Source organism: Pygocentrus nattereri, chromosome 7, assembly GCF_015220715.1.
Source record: "Pygocentrus nattereri isolate fPygNat1 chromosome 7, fPygNat1.pri, whole genome shotgun sequence".
NCBI classification, from domain to species: Eukaryota; Metazoa; Chordata; class Actinopteri; order Characiformes; family Serrasalmidae; genus Pygocentrus; species Pygocentrus nattereri.
This window is the reverse complement of record NC_051217.1, coordinates 1612142-1640092: the sequence shown is the minus strand read 5'-3', so window position 1 is coordinate 1640092 and position 27951 is coordinate 1612142. Positions and strand designations below refer to the sequence as shown.

At 42.9% G+C, this 27951-nt stretch overlaps 2 protein-coding genes across 7 annotated transcripts in view; one reads left to right on the top strand and one right to left on the bottom strand.

Annotated features, from left to right (window-relative positions):
* The window catches only part of bida (BH3 interacting domain death agonist), a 6324-nt gene extending 5126 nt beyond the window's left edge, over positions 1 to 1198 (top strand). For both annotated transcript variants that reach the window (XM_037539954.1, XM_017692134.2), the window contains exon 4: positions 379 to 1198. In XM_037539954.1, coding sequence (XP_037395851.1) covers positions 379 to 567 — 189 coding nt within the window. In that variant the 3' untranslated portion in view covers positions 568 to 1198. The remainder of the gene's footprint in view (positions 1 to 378) is intronic.
* Positions 1193 to 27951, bottom strand: bcl2l13 (BCL2 like 13). 5 transcript variants are annotated; one of them, XM_017692094.2, is made up of 7 exons: positions 27910 to 27951; positions 25721 to 25894; positions 20699 to 20803; positions 20415 to 20571; positions 18370 to 18442; positions 18118 to 18246; positions 1193 to 4213 (listed from the first exon to the last, which is right to left on the bottom strand). In XM_017692094.2, exons 2-7 carry the CDS (start codon positions 25833 to 25835, stop codon positions 3227 to 3229), a joined length of 1566 nt encoding a protein of 521 aa, XP_017547583.1. In that variant the 5' UTR covers positions 25836 to 25894; positions 27910 to 27951; the 3' UTR covers positions 1193 to 3226. The 5 variants fall into 5 exon arrangements, with proteins under 5 accessions (XP_017547583.1, XP_017547565.1, XP_017547591.1 ...); XM_017692076.2 differs by lacking the exon at positions 27910 to 27951 and adding an exon at positions 27335 to 27519; XM_017692102.2 differs by lacking the exon at positions 27910 to 27951 and adding an exon at positions 27335 to 27519 and having other exon boundaries at positions 20699 to 20800.

Sequence of the window (27951 nt, the reverse complement as noted above, 5' to 3'; positions counted from 1 at the left end):
TTCAAATACCATAAAAGCCCAAGAAAGGTGACGTGGCAGTATTATGTTTGCATCATGCTTCATTTCTTATCACCATTTTTCCAAATATGTAAAAGTAAGTTTCTACATGCTACTTATGTTCTTGGCTGGTTAAGGAATATAAAGAATGTGTGACTTCTTCACAAAGTGAACCGTTTGAGATATTTGCTAGTGCCTGACATGGCCAGGGTGTAGATGTTGCTTTGTGTGTTTTCAGAAAAATATTTTGTCAAAAACTTTTAAGTAGCCAGCCTTTCTATTCTGGGTGAGGGGATCGCGCTGAGCACGTTCTGAGGTCGTTATTACTGTGACTGTGTGAAGTCATTGTACTTTTCTGACTTTGCTTGTGTATTTTGGCAGAGCTGGCACATCCTCCTGGTCCAGAGCGTGGATAACTTACTAAAGGAAGTGCCTGGTGTCCACACAGAGCAAGTAGTGATGGCCCTCACCTTCTCCCTGGTGAAGGCAGTGTGTGAACATACCCCTCCCCTGCTGCGGGGTCTCTACAACGTTGTGATGCAGTACATCTCTCCAGCCAGGCCCAGATGACCTACTCCTCATGGGGTTAACTTACTTGAACATCTATTTTTGTCAAAGGTACTATTTTTCTGTAACTAGTAGGCAGACGGCTGATTTGGTGTTTGTTTATTTAGTACGGCCCTTTGACGTGCATGGTCACAACCATGTGGTGCTGTCTGCAGCCGAGATTCAGGTTATGTCCCAGGTGTGCCATATTCCTGAGAGCCTGTTTGACTGTTTGTGTTCTTGATCGGGAAATGATGGCATGACAACACTTCATAAGGAAGCTGTTTATGGAGATGCCTGCCTGAATTGTTCTTCCCGCACATGCAGTGGCTCCTGCTATGTTGAAGACGAAGGGCTCACTGAGGCTCATAATTCATCTTTACTCAGCTATTTACATAACATGAAATGGTTCGGTCATGCTTTAGTGTAAAATATAAAAGTCTGAATTGTAGCCAAGTTAGTTTCTTTTTTTGCTTTTTTTTTAAACCTGGAATTGCTTTGTTCTGACCACATTTCTTGAAAATGTCTTTTTGTTTTTTTTTTTACAGCCCTTGTGTTTTCACTTTTCAATGCCTAAACATTGTATTTTCATTTTGAAGATTTACTTTTGTTCATTCATTGTATTGCAGGTGAATTAAATGCAAATGGACACAAATTCTTTTACTTTATTTGTTTGATAACTTTAACAAACGTGTCAAGTTGCTCTTCAAAACTGTTGTTTAGCTAAAAAGGAGACTCAGGAAAGATTTATGAGCAACAAATCCATCATCACTGAAGTAGACCAGGCCTGCAGTAGCTCCAGTTCCAACACTCACAAACAAAGCTGTTCACTTAAACCTAACATTACAGGTTTGCTGGTGGCTTTTGTTTTCTGTTGAACGTTTAAGATCCTTTGTGATTTGAACGCAGATGTAACACACAAGATGTTTCATTAGATATGAGGCAGTAAAATGGATGAACTAGTCTTCGTGATCACTGCTGAGGAGGTGGAACACACTGACTCAGAGACTGGGTTGGGAGAACCATGTACCCGCCCATGTACCAGTTCCTTAATGGTAAATTCTACAGTTTGAAGAAATACAGTAACTAAGCCTACATTCACAGGAGCTGGTGTGCTGCTGTACACATCATTTAAAAGAGTTAACACAAGTGGAAGGCAAGGTTCAGCATTTCCATTGAAGGGTACACGTTCCGTTCACTATAGTGTGGTCTTCCTCACCTCAAATATAATTTTCCCAAGGCAGGGTGTGTTTCTTCCATTGGATTTCTGCTTTAAACTTCTAAAAGTTGTCCCCAAGGTCCCTGTAGACGAGGCACACGAGGAAAAATAGTGGCGTGCTGCACTGCATGAGCCCTGTACACTATAAAACAGAGCACACAGCACAAGCTGCAGGTGAGGCGTGAATCAGGTAGCTTGGGAGGCTCAACAGAGGCAAGCGGTCGTGAATTTAAACGGTGCACCACAGACAAAACAAAGCAGTACTAAACAAGGGCAAAACAGGTCTCTCAGTCTGAGAATGTAAGCTTTGTGATTTATGACTTGCCACATTAACAAAAGGGACCTGCCTCACAAAGTTGGATTGTCACCCCAAAAAATACTGAGACAAAAAGCAGCATATTTAAAATGCTTAAATATTCCACCTCCCTTACTGACAAAGCAAAATGTCATAACACTAAGACTGAGAAACCTGAAAAACCACAGCTACCCACTGCGTCACAAACAGAAATGTCGCCCGCTCCGTTTCAGCTTCATCCGCTTTACTAAAGAATGAGATCTCGCATCACTCAAGATTAACAAACTGAACCAGAGACCCGTCTCTCAGCTGTATTAAAAAGCTTTATCTTCTGTAATGGCAGTCTTTTGAAACCAACAAGAAGTGATACAGGGGAAAAACAACGGGTTCTTTTCTTCATCTTGTGATGTGGCCTGTTGGTATCGTCTACAAGGGGGAACCTAATGACAACTGAAAGTAATATGCATAAACCAATGGAGGCCGGCTACGTACAAGTCGGATTACTTATTTTTGTACTTTTGTTTACTGAAGAAAACTCAATGTAAGGGTCCAGGACTCAAGGAGAGAAGCCATCTCAACTAAGAGCTGTGAGAAACTGAGCGAGACACGATCTCTAACGGGACGCTAACCTACAGCATTTAATCATTTCATATATTTCATTCAGATATTCCAAGTAAAATCATAGTCATGCACTTTATCAAACAGGCACAGGTTGCTTAAAACTAAGCCTAAATATATTTCAGCTTCGTCAATCGGTCTAAGTCGTAGGTCTAATCCATGCTGTGCAGCATTCTCACTTGGAAAAACACAAAAATGAATCACGCTCCCCTTGGCCTGCTTCTAAAACAGAAAGTGAAAACATCAAAAATGACTCAAATACATTCCCCAGTTATAAGCCTTGCAGAAGTGAAAACAGCCAAACTAACCAAGCGAAGTGAACATAAAATTGGAAGAGGCAGAGCGTTACAGTTGTACTACGAAAGAGTAGCAGGATGCATAAAAAGCTACAAAAAAAAAAAAAAAAGATGAGATGAAAATGGCAAACAAAATGGGATGAGGCAGAGTCGAGGCGCATCTTTTTCACAGTGGGCAGCGGCTTTCGGCAGCACAGTGGCCCGGGTTTCCTGATAGTGGGGTTGTGGGAAGGTGAGGTCATGAGCAGGTTCCTGCTACTTCTTCCTGTAAGCCAGTGCACCATAAGCAACTAATGCAGCGATGGCCACCAGGGCGGCACCGCCGTACAGCAGCACGGGGAGCTCAGAGGGGCCTGGCTCTGTCTGCATTGGCGCCGCAGCCGGGGGTAAGATGGGAGGCTCCTGGGACAGAGCAGGGGCCACCTGCACCGTTTGCAGCTCCTGCACCTCTTGCACCACCTGTGGCTCCTGTGCTGGTCGCTCCTGCTCTGGAGGTGCTTTGACAGGTTCAGGCTGTGGCTCAGGTTCAGCTTCTGGCTCAGCAGCAGGGGGAGTGCTTGGAAGCTGTGGCTCCACTGGAGCTAGAACAGGTTCTGGCTGAGCTGGATGGGGCTCAGGTTCAGGATCAGGCACTGGGGGGGCCGTAGCAGCAGCAGTAGGAGCTAGAGGGGCTTCTGGCTCTAGAGCAACTACAGGAGCTGGAGCACCTAGGCTAACAGGTGGCTCCATGATGATCATCGATTCTTCTGAAGGCTCTACCAGCTCATGCACAGTAGCTGTAAGCGGAGCTTCTTCCCTAAGCTCCGCTCTCAGAGCTGCCAGCTCACTCTCGCTGCCCAGCATGCTCAGCATGCTCTCCTGCAGCTCTCCCTCCTCCGTGGGCTCCCTGCCCTCCTCCAGAAGCTCTGCCTCCTCACGTTCCACATGCACAATGTCAGAGTTGGAGGAGTTGTTCTCACTACGCTCCTCGGCCGAGGCCACGCCCTCGGCGCTATCTAGGCTTTTGGCATCCTCGGGGTCCATGACGCCCACCTGAGCCCAGGACTCGTGACCGGTGAGAGACACAGGCAGGCTCTCCGTCTGCCAGGACTCTGGCCCACTGCTGTCTGCCACCGTCAGGAGTGACTCAGGGGGGCTCAGTGGATCTGGGGCCTGCTCCCCTGACAGAATGTAGATATCGTTACTGTCTTCAGCAATGATCACGCCAGGGTCCTCCACATCGTCCAAGCTGAACACTGCACTCTGGAAGATTCAAAGAGAAGACACCAAAATGTTAAAACATCATAACTGCAAGGAATGTTCATCTCTGACCTCACAGTGATTCAATCCAGCTCGACCCCAATTTGATTGTTTTTGTACAATTCACATGTATTTGTTAAAGCACACATGACTGGAAGCACCATTTACACCAGTGCTGGAGACGGTATCTGCATAAGGAGAATTACTGGTAGCACTTTGGGTCATTAACTGAACCAACAACATTTCTGTGGTCTACTTTTTTTTCTTCTTATACATTTAAGACAAGCATGCACCCCATCCCCAAACTGAAAAGAGTATATCTAAGAAAATATACGTGTAGTAATTCAGAAGAGAAAAATAAGCGAACCCCCTTCCCAACAAGTGACGCAGCTAATGGGTCCTGTAACATGAACAGAAATTCGGTGCAACAGTATGAATCTGGTGCCATCTGCCGTGTCCTACAGAGTACATTCATCTTCATGTGGCTGAAGGTGGGGTGGGTTATTAAACTTTTCCTTTGAAATTTGTATCTAAAGTATTTCAGTAATACATAGTGTGCTGATATAAAATGCATCTTTAAAAGCTGATTTTTGGACCTCAGCCCATCACAAACACTGCAAAAATGTCTGGGCGCCCGGCTATAAAATACTGAATATATTCCAAGCGGATGGCCGGGTTGAAATCTCTCACCAGAACAAAAGTAAGTGAAGATGAAGAAAATGACCAGATTTGGCTGACCTGCATCCTTCACGGTCATATGCCAGTCTGTATTATTTACAGTCACATGCCAAATTTTGATCACCCACCGCTCAAATGACAATGTTGATTTATAAGTAAGGATAACATTCTTTAGAGTTCACAAAATTCTACGCGTTTTAATACACAATTACTGTTTATTTACTGAATTTAACATATTTTGGGGGGGGGGGGTGGTTAAAACATGGCCTATTAAAAAGTTCACATTTTACGTTTAATATTTTCCAAAATGTTAAACTTGGCAGACCCTTAAAAACTGCGATAAAATCAGCAGATAAATAGCACGTAGGTTCGTTTCCTATCCAGAAGCTTGGAAAACCACTTAGAAAATCAAAAAACACAATCTGACCAGGTGTGTTCAAACTTCTGTATATATGTGCTGTTGATGGCGTTTACAGGGGGGTAATTTAATGACAAAATCAAAAGTAATGTGCATGAAGCAGTGGAGGCATGCTACTAAATTAGCTACAGACGTCATCATTTAACAAACCACACAACATCTCTAATGGGATACTCACAGTAGAAGTACAAACCTAAGCCACAGCCAAACTCAACTGAAATGCATACAGAAGAAAAGTGGCCGAGCAGGAAGACCAAGAACAACATACATTCACTGTGAAAAATGTTGGTCAGGTTTTATTTTCCTCATACCAAGACAGGACTGATGAAGCTTTGCTGCTGCAAACGGTGGCACACATTTGCATGCATTTCCTTTCCATTCGGCAGTTCAGAAGAAGTCTTAAGGCCAAGTTATCAAGCCATTTACAGCAGAACAGGAAGCCAGACATCCAGCCTACTGACGTCATAAAGCCACCAGCCGATTCATACTGTAAACACCTGCACATCAATGGTCGATGCCTATTGCCTCTACACTGCATCAGGATCAAAGCCAAATGTACACACAGCAATACAACACAACACAACACAACCACAGTGTTCAACAACAAGCCAGTTTCCTTTCTCTTTACATGGTTGTCTACACCAGGCGGAGAATGTTCTGATTTGAGTCACAGTCTCACTTCACTTTTTCAGCGGCCATAGAATAAACAACAATGACTGAACCATGAAAATTCAAATTCACGCATGGACTTCCACTTAAAAAAGGGGCTTCACACCAACTTGCTTTATCAGAACGCAAATTTTTAATGGAGAATGCATGAGATAAGATTCACATCTTGAAAGATTAGTGTTTCATGGCAAACTGCCTGGACACGATGTGCTGAATGTGTGGAGCAGTGAAAAGCAGAAGCTCTTGTTGATTCTGTTGACATTGGTTGAGGCATTGGGAACCACCCTACCACAGCACTTCTTAATCCTGCTCCTTGGGTCCCACTGCACCACAAATCAACAAAACAAGCACTACACAGATTCAATTATTGGGCCAGAGTAGCAGATCTGGCATGTGTCCATCTCTAGCTCATAAAAGGCCTTATTATATAAGGTAATGGGTTAGATCAAGACGTTTAGACATGAGGGGTTGTCAATGGGACCCCAGGAGCAGGAATAAGAAACACTGCCCTACAAGAACTTCTCATGCATGTACAGACCAGCGATCAGAAAGAAGCAGCAGGGCCTTCATCAAGGCAGCTGTGTAGCTTTATGTTGTTCTCCTGCCATCTGGTGGTATAACAGAGGACTGCAGTTATATACAGCATCCTGAGCAATGAGGCCCAGACCTCCCTTTCCCCAGCCACTACCACTAGCTCCCCGGGGGGGGGATTCCGAGGCGCTCCCAGGCCAGCTGGGCGATATAGTCACGCCAACATGTCCTGGGTCTTCCCTGGGGTCTCCTCCCGAGTGGACTTGCCTGTGACACCTCCCGAGGGAGGCGTCCAGGAGGCATCCTAACCAGATGCCCGAACCACCTCAGCTGGCTCCTCTCGACGTGGAGAAGCAGCGGCTCTACTCGGAGTCCGTCCCGGATGACCGAACTTCTCACCCCATCTCTAAGGGAGAGTCCAGACACTGACCGATGTTTCAAACTGATATTTAAGGACGTATGTACTGGACTCCAGATGAACTGAATGTTTAGGCAATGCTTGGCTAACAAGCTAAAATAACTGCATTTTATTCATTATTCATCATGAACATCATCGGTCCTCACAGAACACAGACAAACTGCATGTTTTATTATAAGGTGGTCCTGTTCATCTGGATTTAGTTCAAAAATAGTAAAATAGCCAAATATTAAATAAAAACCTGCAGCACTACTGGTTCTTTTTTCTCTGTTGCAACTGAGTAGATACCTGAAAAAAATCATCATGACATTTCCTTTTAATATCACTTATATTTTTCCCCCCATAGCTTCCCTGTAAAATATTAGGTTTTTCTGTAATGCTGATACGGTAGATGTAGCCCTAATTTCTACATCATCATCATCATCATCATCATCATCATCATCATCATGCATTCGCACTGGCAGATATGCATGTTAAAGATATCAGCTTCCTGGATCTGCCTAGAATTCCCATATTGGTGCGTCCCCAATATTTATTTTATCATCTTAAATAAACATGCCTTACCAAACATCATTCAATTATAATAGATTCTAACATCCCAAAATCAGTGCAGCTGAATTTCCACAGAAGATCATGATTTTTTTTGAACCCTACAAATAAAACGATTTAAATTAATGCAATGCTAAAAGGTACAGTTAACTCCTGAACGTCACTGGCCAAATATCATCATGACCCTGCTGCTTATCGTAGTGGCTGCTGCGTATTCTCCTCTTACATACAGAAACACTCAAGTCAGCGACAATGAGGTCTACATATATTCCTAATATAACAACTGAATATGCATAAATACAGATACACAGGCAGAACATGAGAAGACAAGGCTGCTTTTAGGGTTCTTCAAGTTTGATAACTGAGAATCTAGATGTGCAGGGCGTGTGCATCAAACTGTGTGACTGACATAATGCAGTGTTCACAAGCATCACTACTCACCTGCACTCTCGCCACTAGTTTTGTTTAGAGTACGTTTCTATTGATTTACTGAATTAGATGTGCCCCAACCTTTGTAGACACCACATTTTTTGTTTAAATCAGAAAAACAGTAACTGTGCATTAAACTGTGTTATCAGTAGAGGACGTGTTGACAAATTCACAAAATCAATAAACTTATTGTGCCCAGGAGTGCCCAAACTTTTGCATAGGCAGGTGAGTGCTCCCACCCTGTATTTGAAAGCTGCTGCTATACGCTACAACAAAATGCTTTAATTATACGTCTCATAATACTAAATAGCCAACTGCCTCTTGGTTTTGAGACGTGTAATGCACAATTTCTCATTTCATATTTTATAACACTAGTTTGGCTCATTAAAGAACAAATAAATTCTGATTATGTTGAAATTATGTTGACATTTTCTTAAAGTACTTGAAATGCTTTAGTCACGTTTTCACTTAGTCCACATGATGTGGGCTCTGGTGTTTAAATAAATAAATAAATAAATAAATAAATAAATAAATAAAATAGGCTAGTAAAAATCATTCAGGTTTGGCTGTAAAGAAATTGAAATAGTCCATAATTATTCATGATGGTGATAGATGTAAGATGATCAGCTGGGCAGAGGGGGACAGCAGCTCAGGTAGCTCACCCACTCCACCTCCACTTGACTAACAAATCAGATCAGATCAGATCAGATCAGTCATGGACGGCACTGCTCGACTAAGTGAACTGAATGAGTGGATGAGCGAGGCAGGCTGGTCACTGCGGCTAGGTTCGGTCAATTCCAGACCATTCTGGTTTTTCACCCTACATATACACGTGCCCTTTTCTGTTAGGAGGATTCTCATAGATATTCATGTTTCTGTAATCCACCAGTGAGCATGTGAACCAGTTCCACATGTAATCCTTCCTCTCTCACTCACACGCAAGCATCTGGACTGTTACATCACTTCAACTGCGCTGTGTGGTATACAGCACATATGCTGGACACCTGCTGATATTCACCAAGAAGGTATATACACTGCAATATTCAACACAATGACAGGGTGGAACGATGGGGTTTTTTGCATACACAAGCTTCACAAGCTTGCACTATTGTCACATCATAGTGATCCCATGCTTGGCTTGATGTTTGTAAAGTGTTTAAGCGTCTAGTGTAACTAGTCTGTGCGCCTTCCTGAGAAGCAGTGTCTGGCGGTCCGAGCACGAAGGAGACAAATGACTTGAGAAATCCTATGAGGTTGAAATTGGCTTCTTACTCAAAATTCCCATTCCACCTTAAACGTTACAGACATCAGGCAGCACGTTCTTTCATCTAATAGCTTTCTGTGATGCAGCTTTTAGAAGTTTAAAACTGATAGTATATTAAAATAAATAAATAAAAACCTTCAGATATTCTATCACCACCACACTGTTCCTATGTAATAAAACTCCCTAGAACAGAATATTTAACATCAAACCACTCTGAGTGACTTCGTTTACATTTTAACCATTAAAAGTAGGAATTTTTAAACTTTACCCTTTATTAGGGTTAAAAACAGGATTTCAGAAATTGAAGAAAACATCTGTGCCAGAAACCTTCAAAGTGCACAAACACATAACTGCTACTGAAAAATTAACATAGAACATAACATGTATGTACTTATACCATCGTTTCCTGGACAGTGATTAAGGCTAGTCCTGGACTGCACAGGCACTTGGATTGAGATTTTCCACAGTCTATAACTAGACTTCCCTGCCTGGGAAACTTTTTTTCCTCTTATATAATGTTCCTTACATAATGTTTCTACTGGCACACATCTATCTATCTAGCACTTCAGACTGTTTATTTTGCAAACAATTTGCACGATATATAACCGCTCCATCAATAAAATCATCATCATCATCATCATCATCATCATCATCATCATCATCATCATCATCATCTCAATTATTGTCAGTCATTATGCATCTGAATTGATAAGCTTCCAGAAACAAACACAACACTGAAAGCAATGCTTATACAGGAATTTGGTAATACAGATGCAGTCCACAGGCCTGATTACGCATGTCCTCCATGCCAATCTGAACGAGCCTCTGATCTTCATTACTCAGACTGTGTGTGAAGGCAAGTGCCTCTGGGCTCCAGCACACATGCTCACTCGCAGCTCAGAGACAGCAGAGCAGAACAGGACAAGAACAAACAGCAGCAGCTCCCATCTCGTCTGGCTGCACCCACTTAACCTCAGACACTAATCTCAAAGCGTAATAACTATGATAGACGGTGCTACGTTTCTTTATTTAAAAATTCTAATCAAAAGTCTTTAAAAAAGAAGCATGCTTCAAAGAACCCTCGTATTTCCTTACAGATTCCACAAAGGAAAGCAGACATTCGCCACGACAAACACGGTCAACATGCTCCTCTGGAACACCAAAAGCAGCAGGTCACACCACTTCAGAAAGGTATTCATCTGTGCATCTAATAATCAGAGATTTAAAAATAATAATTGAATGAGGCAGGCCTGTACTCATCACCGACAGATTAAACCCGCTCTTGGCTTTTTGCCTCATTTTTAAGCTGCTTTTCATGAGACGCTGAGAAAGAGGGTTTTACCGTTTCATCTTTCTGAACTGTGGCTCGGACTACAGGAGCTCCTAGTGGGAGTCAACGAGCGCAGCTCCTCTTCTCTGGATTCCCAACGAACATCAGTCAAGAACAGATCTAAAGGGTCACAGTTGGCTTTCTCTCCCTCTCGTTACTGATAATTCATGACAAAGATCAGGCCTGCGGTCCAATACTCTGCCATCCACACCAACAAAACAGACACTCAGAGAGGGAACAGCAAAACGCCCCCTGTAAAGCAACAGTGGCTTTGAAACATCTGGACAGAAAGGTTTCAGGGCGATATTTGGCAATAGTATCTTATCACATTAGCTTTACCCTTCTTATCCAAAAGACGGAGCCAACAGACGATATCAGGAGACGTTTCTTATTCGGGCGTGCACTGGGTAAAACACCCTTCACACCATCTACCTTCTCTCGCCCCAAGTCACAGAATGAGGCAAGCAGACCAGCAGGCCTCAGTCATTTAACATGGGTGTGAAAGACTCTGGGGGCTTCCCAGAACTAGAAATTGCCCTTTTTGATGATCTGCTATCTTACATGGCACAAAACCCAGTAAGAATCATACCAGTTCAAATTATTATTATTCTGAAAACCATCTAATCCCAGTCCATTTAAAAACACATGGTCTAGTAGTAGGAGCACTACGAGGCGTACGGTCGTTTCATTTATTTTATTTACATTTACAGCATTTGGCTGACGCTCTTATCCAGAGCGACTTACAATTTGATCATTTTACACAGGGAGGCCAAGGTGGTGTTAGGAGTCTTGCCCAAGGACTCTTATTGGTGTAGTGTAGGGTGTTTGCCCAGGTGGGGGACTGAACCCCAGTCTACAGTGTAGAAGGCAGAGGTGTTAACCACCACACTGACCAACCACGTTTATTATGAAAACAAAAAGAGGCATAATAAAAAGGTCTATCAATATTCTACCAGCGCTGAAACGATGCTTAGGTCTATTCGTACTCTTATTAGGAATATTTTAAACGACACTGTACAACAACACCACTTAACCAGGCACAGCCTACAACTGCTGAAGGCCTGCAGTCTTCTGCATTACTTATCATGGACGTTATGCAGTACATGAACAAATCTTTTCATCTGAGCTAATGAACGCATTTGTGAGTGCCACTGACACTACTGTACTTTTTTCCTCTCGTTTTGTCTTGATTAGCAAAACTAGAACAATCAGACAATGTGACAAAACCTTTTGATAACAATGCATTTATAATGAGAACTAACAAGAATGTTGATATACTGTCCACACTTGGCCACAATCAATCACAAATTTTGAGCTGTATGGCAGCATCTAAATTAATGCAATTAACAGTGTAATTTTTGGTCACTGTAAGCAACCATTAAAGTACAAGCCTAAAGTTAGCACACTGGCTAATACTGAGCTTCCAACTGACAACAGAAAAAAGCTCAAAAAAACCAAAAAAAAAAACAAAAAAAAACACTAACTTTACTCACTACTGCTCTCTACACGTCACAGCACAAATCTGGAGCTTACATTTGATGTCTTAATTGTTTTTTTTTTTTTTGGTCAAAGGTCCTTTTATTATTTTGAATGACTTATTACATTAAATAAATAAAATAAATCCCAAACCCTCCCACTCCCTACATAAATTCTCTTCTTTAAAAATAAATGCGTATATAAACAAACAAAACAGTAAAGGTGGCTGTAACAGTCAAGAAGAGCTAAAAGTAGCAGCAATAACAGAAACAGTGGTAGTACAATCTCATGCATCAATATCCAGAGTCCATTTGTTCACATATGTACTGACAGGCTGCCAGACAGCATAACATTTTGAATCATCCCCTCTTGTTGTGCAACGGATTTTTCAAGATTCAAGAAAAACATTAAATCCCTAATCCAGTGGTTAAACGTAGGCGGGTGTGTATCCTTCCATTTCAGCAATAATCAATCGTCTTGCTAACAAGGTTGTGACAGCTCTCAGGTTTTGTTGGTTTGCCTATACGAGCATTGATGTCATATTGCCTATATGAATATTGATGTATTTATACACGTATTTGCCTCAACCCCACTGATTTAAACGCTCATAATCCACATTGTTGCCACAAACAAATGTGGAAAATAGGCGATCAGGCAATTATGTAATAACTGACGGGCCTAATCCCTGTCGCCACAACTTTATAGGAAAGAGAAAAAAAAAATTCTAATACTGCAGATACATAAATGTTTTGTTCCGTCGGTGCCGATTTCTACTAATTTCTACTAATTTCTCTACTTAAAGATAACATGCCTGTCAGTTTCTACAGGAACATGGCAGGAATGTCTGAGCAAAAGATAAACGTATCTGTGCCCAGGGAGCACCAGTACACGCTGATTTTCACATGCTGGGGGCCCAAGCACCCTGAACTGTGTGCCCTGATAACAGCAGAGCAGTTACACTCTGCATTATGCAACGTGCTGGAGCGTCTGGCTTTAGCTGCAAATGCGGCTCATTGATAATTGAAGAGAGTGCAAGAGTCATCACATCTGTCCTTCAGGGCATCCACAGTAACAGCACCGCTAAACAGCACTCTTAGAATGGAGCGCTGTGGGATGGGTGTCCAAATCTCAGCCGTGCCAGGTGCCATTCGATACCCCCTGAACGGGGGTATTCTAAAGAACGGAGGGCACAAAGGCTCCCTCACTTCCATCAAGGGACAGAAGTACATCTGCTTGCTGATGCTGACATGTTTTGAGCAAACCCAGCACGACTGACTATTAGAGAAGATACAGGCACAGGTAGAGAGATGGGCACTCCCCACCAAGCCAATTCATCTTGCAGCCAAAATGATAGAAACATGTTTACTGTATATTCACTGTATTTACAATTAGCAAGCTTGCATCACTGCTAAAAATAAGTCATGTGTTGCTCAAGAAAGTAAATCATTTATTATGAGTGCATTTATTATTTATTTTTAAAAGATCACGATAATAAATACCCACATACTCACCTGCACGTTTAGCAGTCAGGTTCCACCACAAGGGGGAGCAATTCATCAAATAATTGTGTCATTTAATGTGAACAGCTATGAACCTACACCTGTCTATACAGGCATGGGCTTTCACAACTTTTCAAACGAGTGGATAGACAGACTTTTTAAAAAGAGTAATAGCTGACAAATAATGCAAAAAAAAAAAAAACAAAAAACAAAACACTACTTCTCTAATAAAGGTGATACTAAAAATGACAGCATTGATATTTTGTAGGTGTAAAACTCATCAAAAAAGAGAAAAAGTGGTCTGTAATGTGTTTAACAAAAATCAAATGCAGCTTCCTGTGGTAATGCAGTACATTAGAAGACAGCCCTATAATTTTTATATATATATGCGCGCAAAACAAATATTGATATCGTGAAAAACTGAACCACACAGCACAGCAAAGTCCTTTTTGGACTGCCTGTAGCTCAAAGTGCTGCTTTTATTTTCTTAGAGAATCGGTGAAATCACGTGAATGACGGAGGGAGACGGTGGTGAAACCCATGCGACTGCTTCCACTTTAAACGTTTAACTGAACAAGGCGTGACGAAGCGAGAGTGTTCACACGAAGCCACGATGAAAAAGGCTGCAACTGACAGTCGCGGGCTTTTTCCAGACAGCACAAGTGAAGACTTGTCAAGGAATCTGGTATTTGGAATTTCATAGCAGATTTAGGCCACTGAAACAATGGAACAGCATGAAGTTTAAACATTTCAAAAGGTCCATCATCAGCAGCATCACAGCCTCATCGTCCTCCTCCTCTCCTGGGGGTGGAGAAGCCCTGCAGCATAACTAGGACAGCCTCCCTCCAAATGATTTCATATGAGGACTTATCAGATTTATTTCCGGACTTCCCTGTGGCCCAGTGTGTGTGCGTGCGGCACATGGTCACTGCTTTGCTGTCGCCACCGGTTGTATGAAATGCCGGTTATGTAAAACCGTGTGAGCGATGAGCAGGACGCCGCGTGCTGACATGGCTCCAGCTCAGGCTCTCTCAACATCTCCTGATTTATCCCTTCACTGTGGCACTGATGGCATTGTGCCAACACCGCTAGCCACTCACTGGACAAGGGCACTCACCCAAACAACTGCCGTACCTCGTTTTTTTTATTTTTTGCTAAAACGGGTAGATCTCCATCACATTGTGTGACGAGCAGGATGAAGACCGTGCTGAGGGTCTGCTGCCGATTTAGCAATAAGGGTCACGTTACATCACAACGTTCCAGAGTCCCTGAAGGGTCCGACGTCGTTTTGAAGGACAGACAGGCTGGGGACTGAGGGAGGTGTTGCCCACAGACACATGTACCTACACATAGAAATATTCCAAGCGCTAGCAAACTTCCTCCTGCAGCCCTGTACCTTTGGCCCCTAAAGGCGCACCAGCGGCAGGACACAGTGCCCCGTCATGCCCATTCAGCTTTACTAGAGCCATTTTGTGCTGTGGTTGGAGCTCTCAAAATGTCTCCTCGGTGTGTTGCCCTGAATGTCCCTCAAACAACACACACACACGCACACACACACACACACACACACACACACACACACACACAGCAAAACTGATTAAAAATAATAATAATAAAAAGACAAATACTACGTCCCGTTTGTTTCGCAATATTCAAACATGTTGGTTAATCATCATTTGTTTACCAGGGATCTAAAAACAACAAATTAAACATTATTATGATCAGCCGATTAGCCAAGTCAAATCAGAATGTGCTGTGCAACGCGTTTCATCACTAAAAGCAACAATACTTTCATCTTAGAACGTAACTCTTTACTACCAGTGTGAGTAGTACACACTGTACACAGCGGTACAGTAAACGAGTTTGAAAACCTTATAATAAAACTACACTTTTTATATCCCCCCCCCCCATTGTACTTTTACTTGCTAATCATCTTAAAGAGGAAACTTCTGGTTCTTTGTGCCAAAACCTACTGACTGATTTCTTTCCAGTGGTGGAGAGAATAACCAGTGAGCGTGAGGTCCACAACACAAACACAGCCATGTTGGCATGTTATCCAAAACCCAGTCTTCTGATGTTTCTAATGTACTGATGATGGCAAAACCGTGGAAAAACTGCCAGAAGCTGGCTGTGGGCACTATATGGTTTTATGTGATGCATTTCAGAGGCATTAAACCTTTCAGACATCTGGTTACCATCAACACAGCTGTTCTGTTAGATTATTAGTCTGACTAGATTATCCAGAAGGGAGCATTTCACATCAAACCACTCTGAATGAACCTGATCACATCTTCACCATTTAACCGTGCAGAAGTCTGCTGATGCATTACAGGGTCAATACATGACCCAAGTGCAGGGTCACTCGATGGAAAGCCTGCCGGTCAATTAAATAAACTGAACTTGACCGAAAACAAACAGTCACATCAGCTCGCTCTCATTTCACTTGGCGTCTGTTTTGTGGAACCACAAACCTAAACAACGGGCAGAAAGCGGACTGCTTACCTGGCTCCGCTCGTTTCCTGAGGGCCTGAAATCTCGGTGCAGAGAAGAAATAAAGAGATGGACGACAGCAAAATTAAACTAAACGGTGTAGCGAGCAATGAGAGGCGGCTGTCAGAGCAGAGGAATTAGAACTGCTGTTCTCGAGTTCACCGTCTGCTCCCTCCCCCAAACGCACACACCCCTCCCTCCACGTTCATGTCATCTGTGCCTCAGCGCTGGGCTTCCTCATGGAGGTTTTGCACAAGAGGAATTTGGCTCTATTCAAGAGACAATAGCCTCTCCTCGCCGCATCAGCAGAAGCGGGACTCTAATTAAATTAACTTCGCCGAGTGAGTCCTTGTAGTTGTGAACCCTTGGGGACAAACTGTCCTGACTTGTACTCCAACAGAGCATGGAAGCTTCACAATATGAGTCCACAGCTCAACTACCTTGCAACTGTATTACTGCAATCTAAAAGAACAGCATGTTTACAGCTGTTGCAATACAAATATGACTGCGGTCATGTATGTGCACTTCACCTAAAAAGCAGTTGTGTTCATTGTCTGCTGAAGTGACCTTCAAAAGACAGTCTGACTCTTCAACGCCTTGGCAGAAGACGGCGCCGGAGTGGATTAATGTTTCACCGCTGTGCTGAACTCAAACTGAAAATCATGCAACTGAGACTGAACCTTGGTGGCCGATGAAATGTCACCTGTAAGGTCAGAGAGGGGAGAGGAGGGATCGCGCGTTTGGGACTTTCGAAAGCAGAGCACAAAACCAACGGACGTCAGGCAATAGAGGGAAACTCTGAAAAACAGAGAAAATCTGTGCCGTGCAGAACTTCAAAGACATTTTCAGCGACTTCGCCGTAGCCTACAGAGCTAAATACGGTCGTGGACACAGCAATGCTGCATTTATGGCTCTCTAACCAGGTAACAAAGAAATCCACACTTGCGACATCAGCTTGGCGTCACACGCTATATGAATAAGCGAGGTATTCTGAGAGGAGGCCCACTGACGTCCGAGAGCAGAGCTCTGGCTCCCTCTCCTGGCAGAAATGAGACGTTTTCTGTCTCGGTATAAGCAATGGTCACTCAACATGGTTTCAAATACTTAAAATTTTGTTTTAAATCACAATATATAGTGAAATGAGTGTTTACCAGAGTTATAGTTAAGAAATGTTTATAAATGAACACAATTTATGGCAGATAAATGCTCCAAAAATTTGGAGCAGCTGCCCATTACTGCGTGGGCATGTCAGAACGCATAATGATTGACAGAAGCAACTCCCTGACAGCATAAATCACCCCAGCGGCAGAGGCAGTGGTGAGCAACATTCCAGATATAGCACATGCAGTAGGCATGTAGTTAAGTCACGCGCGCACTCACACACACACACACACACACACACACACACACACACACACACCTTTCCTCCGCCCAACCAGCCTCTCAATGGTGAGTAAAGAGTGCAAAACGGAGAAAAAGCTGTCTAGCGGTCATTTTGCAGATCCAATTACATTTTAATTCAGGCCTTCATCTAATGACTAGTAGATCACAGACATAGTGTCCAATGTCTGAGCAGCTCAGCACTAATGTTATACATGTACCCCAAAGCTGGCTAGCCAACTGCTTTTTTATTAAAAATGTTGTCTTAAGTGTTAAGCGGGGAAATTTAACCTAATAGCAATAACCAAGTTAGACATCACAACCACAGCTTACTGGCAGTCTGACATACTACATTCAGAGTCAAGCCTCAAGCCAGAGATGGTGGATATTCTTGAAAAAAGGAAAAATTTAAAAGGTTTTCATTCCGATGGTCTTGAGAAAAAGTTGTCCTTCGATTGAAGCCGAGCAGAGTTAAAATAAATATATATACAGAAATTTCAACAAATCACTATATTATATGTTTAGTATGAAATGTGTGCTATTGGGTTCATGGCAAAAACAAAACCTGGTTCTGGCACAAATGACCGTGCACGTGCTCATTTCTGTGGAGCGCCCACACAGGTGGACTGTAATGAGTCCAAAAATAGGTTATAAATACAGTCTTATCTCTAAAAAGGCTCCAAGAGTCCTGGACATCTCTTTTATATATTAGCCCAGAGGATCAGCTGATTATTACCTTCTGCATCACGTTAGGTCCAACAGAACAGCTCACTCACCCATCCACCCTGCTGGATGATGAAATCTGCCTCTACCTCCTCCAGGTAACGCACACCCAGGGTCAGCAGAGATGCCAGTGGCTGCCCCTCAACCTGCAAAGCCTGCAACAACACTAAAGGGACCAACACCTAGACATAAAAAGAAGGAACAGAACAGAACGGAAGGTGACTTGAGTTTACAAAAGGTATCACACCTATGGAAACAGGTAAATCAGTATGTGTAACGCTTCAATGACCTGCACATTTCCTCACCTTGCTCCATTCTCCTTGAGAATGGGAGGACACCTCCAGCACTGCCGTTCGGAAACCTTCATAGTCCAGCTGGCTACACAACACACACTCATTTAATGCATACATTTTTTATTAGTGTCTAAGATCAAAGCAGATTTCTAAGACAGGAAGCATGACGTTAACAGGAGAATTTCAACGATGCTTCAAAATTTCTGCATAATTAAGATGCAAGATGTGGCTAAGATGTAAACAAGTGGTTTGAGGTGATGCATCACGCCATTCTTACTCAGATATGTTCACAGTGGTGGTGGTGGTGTCATAATACATGTGTAGGTTCACTTGCCATTTTGGAGAATAACTAAATAAGATCTATTTGTGCTGTACACCAGTTTCCCCATCACCAACAATTCTTAGCCAGTAAGTTTCTCTACAATCCACCACTTCATATCAAAAGTCTCTAAAACCTCTGTTTACATCTCAATGACTGGATTATGTAAATCAGAGGGATTTCTCTTTAACATCAGTCTTTTACAGAACTTCTTGTCATTTTTTCAAGAGGGCACATTGTCCCCAACGCCACAGACCATCTCACACGTTTTCAAATACAAACATGAAACATGCCTAAAAAAAAAGTTTGCGTCCCTGCCTAAAATAAACTTATGATTTTGACCATTAAATGAGCACAATTAGTTGGCAATTAACACAAGCCTAAAATCAAGGATGCTAAAACAGAAATGAATGGTTCTGAAATCCAATTGGTGGAACCACATATAAAGCTATTGTGAAATACTAGACATACAACTATGACTCTTCCAAGCACTCTTATAAACTGAGTTCTGTAACGCACTGAGAAATGTCTTCATACGGACCATGTAATCATCAGAGGTGGACGAAGTACACAAACACTGTACCCGAGTTAAAGTCGAGACCCCCAAGGTAAAATATTCCTCCAGTAAAAGTAGAAGTTCCTCCCTTTAGACCTCCACTTGAGTAAAAGTACTAAAGTATTTCCCTTCAAATGTACTTAAGTATAAAGTAAAAGTACTAAAAGAGTAATTCTGGCTCTGATGTCCTGTTATCATTTTTATAACCAGACTGGCTTCATGAACTCATTTCAGGTGAAAGTCCTCCAGCGTCTCTCTTGGTAAACCAGTCTTTTAATAGAACGTCATTAATTAGTGACGCTGACGTCTATTAAAATGATCAGAAGCACAAAACACTGAAGGTAAACAGTTTCCATCAGGGAGAACCGAGTGGCTCTGAAATCACTTTTTACACACAAGCAAAGTTTCAGTTTCAGATTTATTTACAACTTAGTTCCAAGTTTAAGTTGAATAAAAACTGGCTTTAAACTCAGGATCACAGATGAGCTCCTTTACTATGTTGATCTGTAGGCGTCTGTTCATAAACATAAACCAGCCCAAACTCATTTACTATAAAATGAAATGGTGTTTGTAGAAATTCAGAAAAAAGCCACGTCAGTCTCGACTGCATATGTGGACATATTTCTATATTGAGCTCTATTTACACAAAGTTAGGTTAGTTCATCATTTATGTTGAACAGACTCTCCCAAAGTTTTACGCTGCTGCGCTGACGTTGAACCGCGTGCTGCACTGGGTCGGTATGACCAACAGGTCAAAACCAGCTCTAAACAAAATGACCGCTGGGCCCTGATTGGTGCTCTGGCTTTGCGCTTCTTTCGTTTTGACATGTGACGTTTTTATACACACAGAAACCAAAAGGAACGACAGATTTCTCAAAATGTAGGAGGAAAAAGTCGGATATTAGACTCTGAAATGTAGTGGAGTGAAAGGAGAAAGTCGCCCAGTAATGGAGAAACTTCAGTACAGATACACCAAATGATATACAAAAGCAATTTCTAAAAAAAAAAAAAAAAAAAAAAAAAAAAAAAAAAAAAAAAAAAACACACCCTAAAAATCTTTCTGATGTTAATTTGCAGGATTAAATAAAAGTGGTCTTGGATGTCTGGACCCCAGTGTTCATGCCAAGAGTGATCTGTTGTATAACCAGCCATGCCATTGCGTGAAATGTGACCGATACTGACCCACAGAGAAGTGATTGCATTGCTGAAGCCAGGTGTGCGCTCAGGTCTCGTGCGACGCGGTCCCCCAACACAGCCAGACTGTCCTCTATAGCACTTTCAGGATTAGCTGGACTGAACACTGGAGACGTGTGCCGATCAAAACCTGTCCTGGGAAAAGCTACACACACACACACACACACACACACACACACACACACACACACACACACCTGATTATACTTCTAGGAAATTTTTAACTAAACACAGTAATATTGTGCAAATACAGTCATGTTCATGTATCTCACAAGCACTGATCTCCTCCTCCAGCTGCTTTAGCTCCTCCTCAATCTGTTGCTTCATCTTGCTGGTCTTATCCACATCCTTCTCCTGTGCAGTCTGTCCAGGTGCTGCTGAGTGGAAAAAGAGCATTCATGCTGGAGCCACTCCACAGCTTGATCACACAGTCAATCTTGAGACAATCATCAAGAAGCACACACTTGATAATGTGCTTCTGAAGATACATGCCTGACCGTGCTACTATGCTACAAGGCCACTTCTGTTGTGTTGGGCTGCTGGCTTGACCTCCAAGCTGGACATGTAAAAAATTGACTTGGCACACAAAATTGCTGGTGCTCATGTCTTTGTTGGAGCCTTTGAGTGCAGCTGTGCCCTAAATGTGAGGTTTAAGTTGGTGTCAATTGGAAATCAAATGTTTTTGTTCCACACTGAGACGTAATTCCAAATGAAATGCAGTATCAGGGAGTGAAACATACTACAGTCAGGGAAAAAATTATTATTTATATATAACGAATGTTAAGTTTTTCCACCTGCTGGTGCGCGATGATGTAATCAAAACTCAGAAGGCATTTTATAGGTGGTACATTTTGATGGAAGATTACAGAAAAATAAAAAATGTTCCCTTTTAAAATTACAAAGAGTCACGCATAATATTAAACAGGCACATGACCCTTCAACATACGAAAGATCTGTTCTGATTTCAAGTTGACTTTAATGAAAGTTCATCATCATGATACTTCTGCCCCGTCACATATTATAAGCATATGAGCCAGAAACAAACAGCAGAATGACCTTCAAAAAAAAAAAACCCCACATATTCCTGATGACCCTGACGTCAAAACAACACTGCAGTGTAACTGTGGGTCAGAAATTCAGGAAAGAAGAGAGTAACATCTTAGCTGGTGATCTATGACTACAGGTGACCTTCCAAACATGTATTAAATTCACGAAGGACAATTTTTAGAATTTAACAAAACCATCCCAAAAACATTTTATCCCAAAACCATCCCAAAAACAGACTTAGGAGATACAGTTACCAGGAATTCTTTTATAAACACAAGTACTAACAGTACCAAGTGCTTTCTGCCTTCATTTCCTCCTCCTTTATCCAACATGAAACATGCAGTATATTTAGTAGTCACTGCATGCTGCTCAACCTCACGTTGTCTGGCCCACATATTCTCACAGTGGCAGAAACTATTTACAGCCTTTGTGCTGCCTACAGCTACTCCGCACCAACTACACACAACAAGACAAATTACTCCATTACGAAAAGTTAAAATAGTCCTCTAGGAAAGTCCATGACACATGGGGATGCAGACTTCTCTTTTCCAGCAGTATTAGCAGCTGTAGACAATATTATATGCAGAGTTTGTAGCATTGCAGTCGAGTATGACATGTTAGAATTACTAATCAGCTGATGCGGCACCTGGAACATGGGCATCACAGTGAGGAACAGAAGCCACTGTCTAGTTTAGACAGCATAGGTTTTCTTCTGGATCTTCTTATGAATGTCTCTGTACTCAAAGTCATCTTAGCTTCCCCGCTGTTAATAATAATAATAATAATAATAATAATAATAATAATAATAATAAAAAATCATTTTCAGTGGGAAAAGATTTTTTGGAAAACTGTAAGCAGAGGTGGCCTCTTTGAATTCCAAATTAAGAAGCTAAACTGTGCCTAGACAAACCTTCTGAAATCACATCTGGGGAAAAGCCATCACCTCTGATAAGATACTAGAAAGAACATCTTTCATTAAAGGAGACATCCTTACATCCTTTAGGGACTAACCGAAGTAATTCTACTTCATTAGACCTCACAGCAGCAGCTAGCAACTTCTTAAGCGTTTGCTTATGGCAGTGATGTCTGACCAGAAAGCTGAGTTTAATCAATTAGGACCATTTAATAGTGGTGTGATGATTCACACAATCTGATCCAACACAACGCAATACAGTGACGTCGCTGTATTCATTCTATACATTTTTCCATACAGCAAAAAAAATAAAAAATAAAAAAAACGGAGTGGCTGAAAACGGGTCTTACTTTAAAATACTTTGTGATCAAATGTTTTGGAGCTTTCTTCTGAAAATAAACATTAATACTGAACATATACAGACAATAAGCAAAGTACATGCTGCGAAATGGAGCAACCAGCCACCCATCACCACCCCCTACCCATCACCACCCATCAATAAAACACTGATCAATAAATAAATGTCTCCATTTCAGTTTATTAGAGCATTTAGGAGCTATTTAGCGTCCCAATCTATTGCTTTAGCTACAAGCTAATATGGTAATCCTAAACTAACACACCAGTCATGAGCCATGAACAAAGATATACACACTATGCAATATTTACACTATGCTAAGACAATTCAATGCAATACAATACTTTGTATGTTTACAGCCCTACTACCTATGGTGTTAATGCAAACAGCTTAAAGCACTGATCAAAACTTTTAGCTGGTGTTGAGGTTTTGCACATGGTTTCCCTGACAAATGCAAGTGAGCACTCTTTTCCACTGCTGCCACAATAAAATTAGTTAAAGATTAATTTACCTGCTGAAAGCACCTCCTTACTCTCCGTTTTCAACATATGCTTGTTTGGCTCTCAACGAAATATATGATGCAATACATCATTAATTTATAATAAAGTTGAATTAGAAAGCTTGAGGAAAATGTCAACTGACTGACTAGACAAAGCTCCTTTGCGAAGGGTCATTTAATGGAAAACTCCACGACGAGCTCGTGCCATTGGCCCAGTAGCACTGCTGCTGGCCTGCAGGCCAAGATGACGCTTGATGGGGTTCGGCCGAGGTCCGCTGCACACTGATCCAGTGGCGTGTGAGTAATCCAGCAGAGATTGCACTCGACAGGCTGTCAGGGCACAGACTGGGCTGAGCGGAAAGCAGGGATCAGAAGCTCATTGCTCTGCTTTTTAACCTTGCTGAATGAAAAGTGCAGCAGAGGAAACACAGCGCAGTCCTGATCTACACACCGATGCGCCTGAGGGGCCACGCCATCTCCATTCTATTGTCCTAACCAATGCCAGATGCTCGTTTCTTAAAAGGGACAGAGGGAACCTCCAGTAGAGCTTGCAGTCCAACAGGTGACCACTTCAGCCATTTATAATCTGATTTATGGTCAGATAAAATTGATAAATTTTTATATTGGGGGGAAAAATATTCCCAAAAATATTGGAAAATCTCAACCACTTTTTCTATACTATACTGTTCTGCCACTGCCTGATGACTAAACAAAAAAAAAAAAAAAAAAAAATCTAGCAAAGTCTGGGTCAATTTCTATTACAGTCCAGAAAACTAATTCTTATTAGCTGCATCATGTGGCACTGCTATGATACTCCATCCATCTGGAACCTCTACAGTAAAATCAAATGATCAAAAGTTTATCGCTAGTGAATCCCAGCCATGTCCCTTAACATTCTTCAGTTAAAATTATCACCAAGTCTTACACCCCTCTGTGTCAAAGGGGCAGTGCGGTCAGCTCAGCTATAGGGTCTGACAGCAGCCTTGCTCTTTCTAACTCCTACAGGCTACATAAACACAGACCTAAGGAGCACACACCTGTTAAGGAGCACCAAACAGCATGACAGTGTTGTGGTCAGTCAGAATACTGGAAATCATTACACCGCTCAAAAAAAACCCTAATCAATCAAGATGATTGGAGGCTGGAGGTCAGGGAACCAGCCTCGTGACCCGAAGGTCGCCGGTTCGATCCCCAGAGCCGACTGTATATGACTGAGGTGTCCTTGAGCAAGACACCTGACCCCCAACTGCTCCCTGGGCGCTGCAGATTGGGCTGCCCACCGCTCCGGGCAAGTGTGCTCACTGCCCTCTAGTGTGTGTGTGGTGTTTCATTTCACGGACGGGTTAAACGAGGAGGTGAAATTTCCCCGTTGCAGGACTAATAAGGGTCACTTAATTAAAGACGGCACTTTACATTTTTCACAGAACTGCAATTTTCCAAGTCTCCTTACACTAAAGCAAACGTGGAAGATACCATGCAAGCTGAGACCTAATCTGTCAAGTAAAAGTGCATTTAGTGAATGTTGCAGTATAATATGCAGTATGGTTGTAAAAAATTGTCATCTTAAATATGGCCTTGACACCTCTGATCAGAGAGAGTGGTGCGTTCTAAGGGTCATTTAACTGATATTCAAAATGACCAAACAAAGGACACTGTAGTAATATGACTTGTAGGGGAAGGCAATATTGAAATCAGAGCTTCAAACAAAAGTCACCCGTGGGAAACACTGGTAGTAAGGGTATATCTTGCCCAACAGCTGCTAAATGCCTACGAGAAAACTCAAATAACTTGACCAACGCTGCAAATATTTTGAATCAGTGGCTAAATCCGTCGAGGTGTGCAGAGCTGGCAACTGCTTGCACAGTTTGGGTTCTGCTAGTGGGTTGAATTAGACAGTACCAACATGAAACCTACTAAACCTACTAAAACCTGGGAGAACTCAATAGCTGTGAGCCACTTTAATATGGAAAACACAAAGCGCTCCGTTTACATGTGGGTAAGGCTTCTGAGGCGGAGACTAAAATTTCCCTCATAGAAAGATCATAAAGAGAAAACCGACTCAGGTCAGAACAGAGTATAGCAAATCCCACAAAACAGAATCCAGGCACCCTACATCTACTGTAATTAGCAGATATACTTTGATCACCACGGTTCACACATATTATGATGAGCAAAGCAGAATGCCCAATGCAGTTTACTTACATTTTTTTTTTATTTTAAATATATTTTTTTTAATTACCTGTCCTTTAAAGCCCCCATCTAGAGCCACTGCAACTGTAGTTTGCTTGGTTTTAGTGGTCTCCTACACTTTTGAAGAACGATACAATCATGACATGCACCATAAGTGACCTATGCTCTCTGAAGGTTACATTAAAGCCAGTGACTGGACGCTGAGAGAAAGAATGGATTTGTCCCATTCATCACAAAAAAAATGTTACTGCATGAAGTCATCAGGAGTCCATCCTGCTGCTATTCTTTACCTTCTGCAGGTCTTGACAGGGAGGATGGGGGCAGGCTGAAGTAACTGAGGAGGACATACTTGGTCTCATAGTGGAACCCTTCAGGCACAGTGGTGGAGAAGTCAGAGGCAGCCATTGAAGAGAGGTGTCAGGCTCTGGGGTACATGCACTGCTGGCTTACTGTTCTCAAAAGTCCTGGTGAAAACACACACACACACACACACACACACTTTTAGCATTTGCTGAACTGTTAAGATGATAATGTAGCGGAAAAATTTGATACTAAATAGTTAGACACCCTGCGCTACTAACACAGGTCCTATACTATGGGGCAGGCGTGAGCTGGAGGTCAGGGATCCAGCCTCGTGACCGGAAGGTCGCTGGTTCGATCCCCAGAGCCGACTGTCTATGACTGAGGTGTCCTTGAGCAAGACACCTAACCCCCAACTGCTCCCCGGGCGCTGCGGATTGGGCTGCCCACCGCTCTGGGCAAGTGTGCTCACTGCCCCCTAACGTGTGTGTGGTGTTTCTCTTCACGGACGGGTTAAATGCGGATGGTGGAATTTCCCATGTGTGGGATTAAAAAAAGCATCACTTAAACTTACTATACTGTAGTTCGATCATCACAGACTGTAGACTGTGTTCGCACCCTTTCACCCTTTTTCGGGGTCAGGACCACCACAACTCAAGTATTGTGTGGGTGGTGGATCATTCTCAGCACTGCAGTGCCGCTGACATGGTGGTGACATGCCGGTGCTGGTACGAGTGGATCAGACATCAAGTTTTTAAAAACACTGCGTCCACTCTCTGTCCACTCCATTAGACACACCTACCTGGCTGATCCGCCTTGTAAATGTGAAGTCAGAGACAGTAGCTCACCCGTTGCTGAAGTTTGTGTCGGTCATCCTCTAGTCTTTCATCAGCGCTCACAGGACTCTGCCGACTACATCTGGCTGGTGGACTATTCTTCAGTCCAGCAGCCACACTGAGGGGTTTAAAAACTCCAGCAGCGTCTGATCCACACGCACCAGCACAACACACCACTACCACGCCAGCGTCACTGCAGGGGTGAGAATGATCCACCGTCCAAACAGCACCTGCTCTGTGAGGGTCCACGGGGGTCCTGACCACTGAAGAACAGGGCTAACAGAGTGTCAGAGAAACAGATGGACTACAGTCTGCGAGATGGGAGTAAATGTTAAGTTAACGGGTTCAAACGTTCTCAGGACGGCATGAATACACGGCAGTAGGATATCAGGAATGGTGGAGTTGACTAGTGTCACCAAACTTTATCTACAGCCAAGACCCTGAACTGCTGAAGCTCCACCACCGGAATGAATGAAGTTCGTCCACACAGTTAAACCCGAAGAGGAACCGCTCGCTCATCCCAGAGCGAGACCTTCCAGGAAAGCCCCGGTCCTCTCGGCGAGCAAGTATGGCAGGACCCACTGGTACATTGTGTACAAGGGCACGCAGACCGACCCTCACGGACACGGACACGGACACCTACCATGCGCTGCTTTAGCCCGCCCCAGTCCGCGCAGCTAGCCGGCCGGCTTTACCGTCGCCCGCAACAACAATAAAGATTCATGGCAAACAATATTGGAGAAGAACCGCGAGCCTCGTGAAACATACCCGCCCAATTCCGTCAGGAGGCGTGCTTCTCACAGCGTCCGCCGGACACAGAGGGAGCTCGCTGGCTAAGTGAGCCAGTAAAGTAGCTGCACTGAAGCTCAGCGGCGTGGCTGCGGCGTTGCGCCCGGGTCAACCAAACCTTGTTAAGGCACGACGCGTTACGGCGAGTCCGCAGCCGCTCCGGCCGCTTCAGCCGCTCTGAACGCCCCGCTTTCCTAACATTTCACTAACAAACCTCAGCTCACCACGAACAAAGCGTCAATACACGCTCCTTAAAGCCGCCGTCCGAGCCTATTTAAGCAGTTCTGATTACACCCACTTTATTCCGAACTAAGCATTAAAGGGGAAATCCACCACATTTTCAGAATATCCCAGCGAACCGCCTTTATAATGTAGACGAGCTGATTCCGTGTGAAATAATGAGAAAATAGCCTGTTTGGATTCTGGAGTTCTTCAAAGTAGTGGGGGTCGTGTCCATCCACCTGTGTAATACCGATAATTGTGCTCAGGTGGACGAAGCACACAAACCCTGTACCTGAGCTAAGGTAGAGATAATATCATACTAAAGGATTTACCTTCAAATGTACTTAAGTATAAAGTAAAAAGTGATTTCAGAG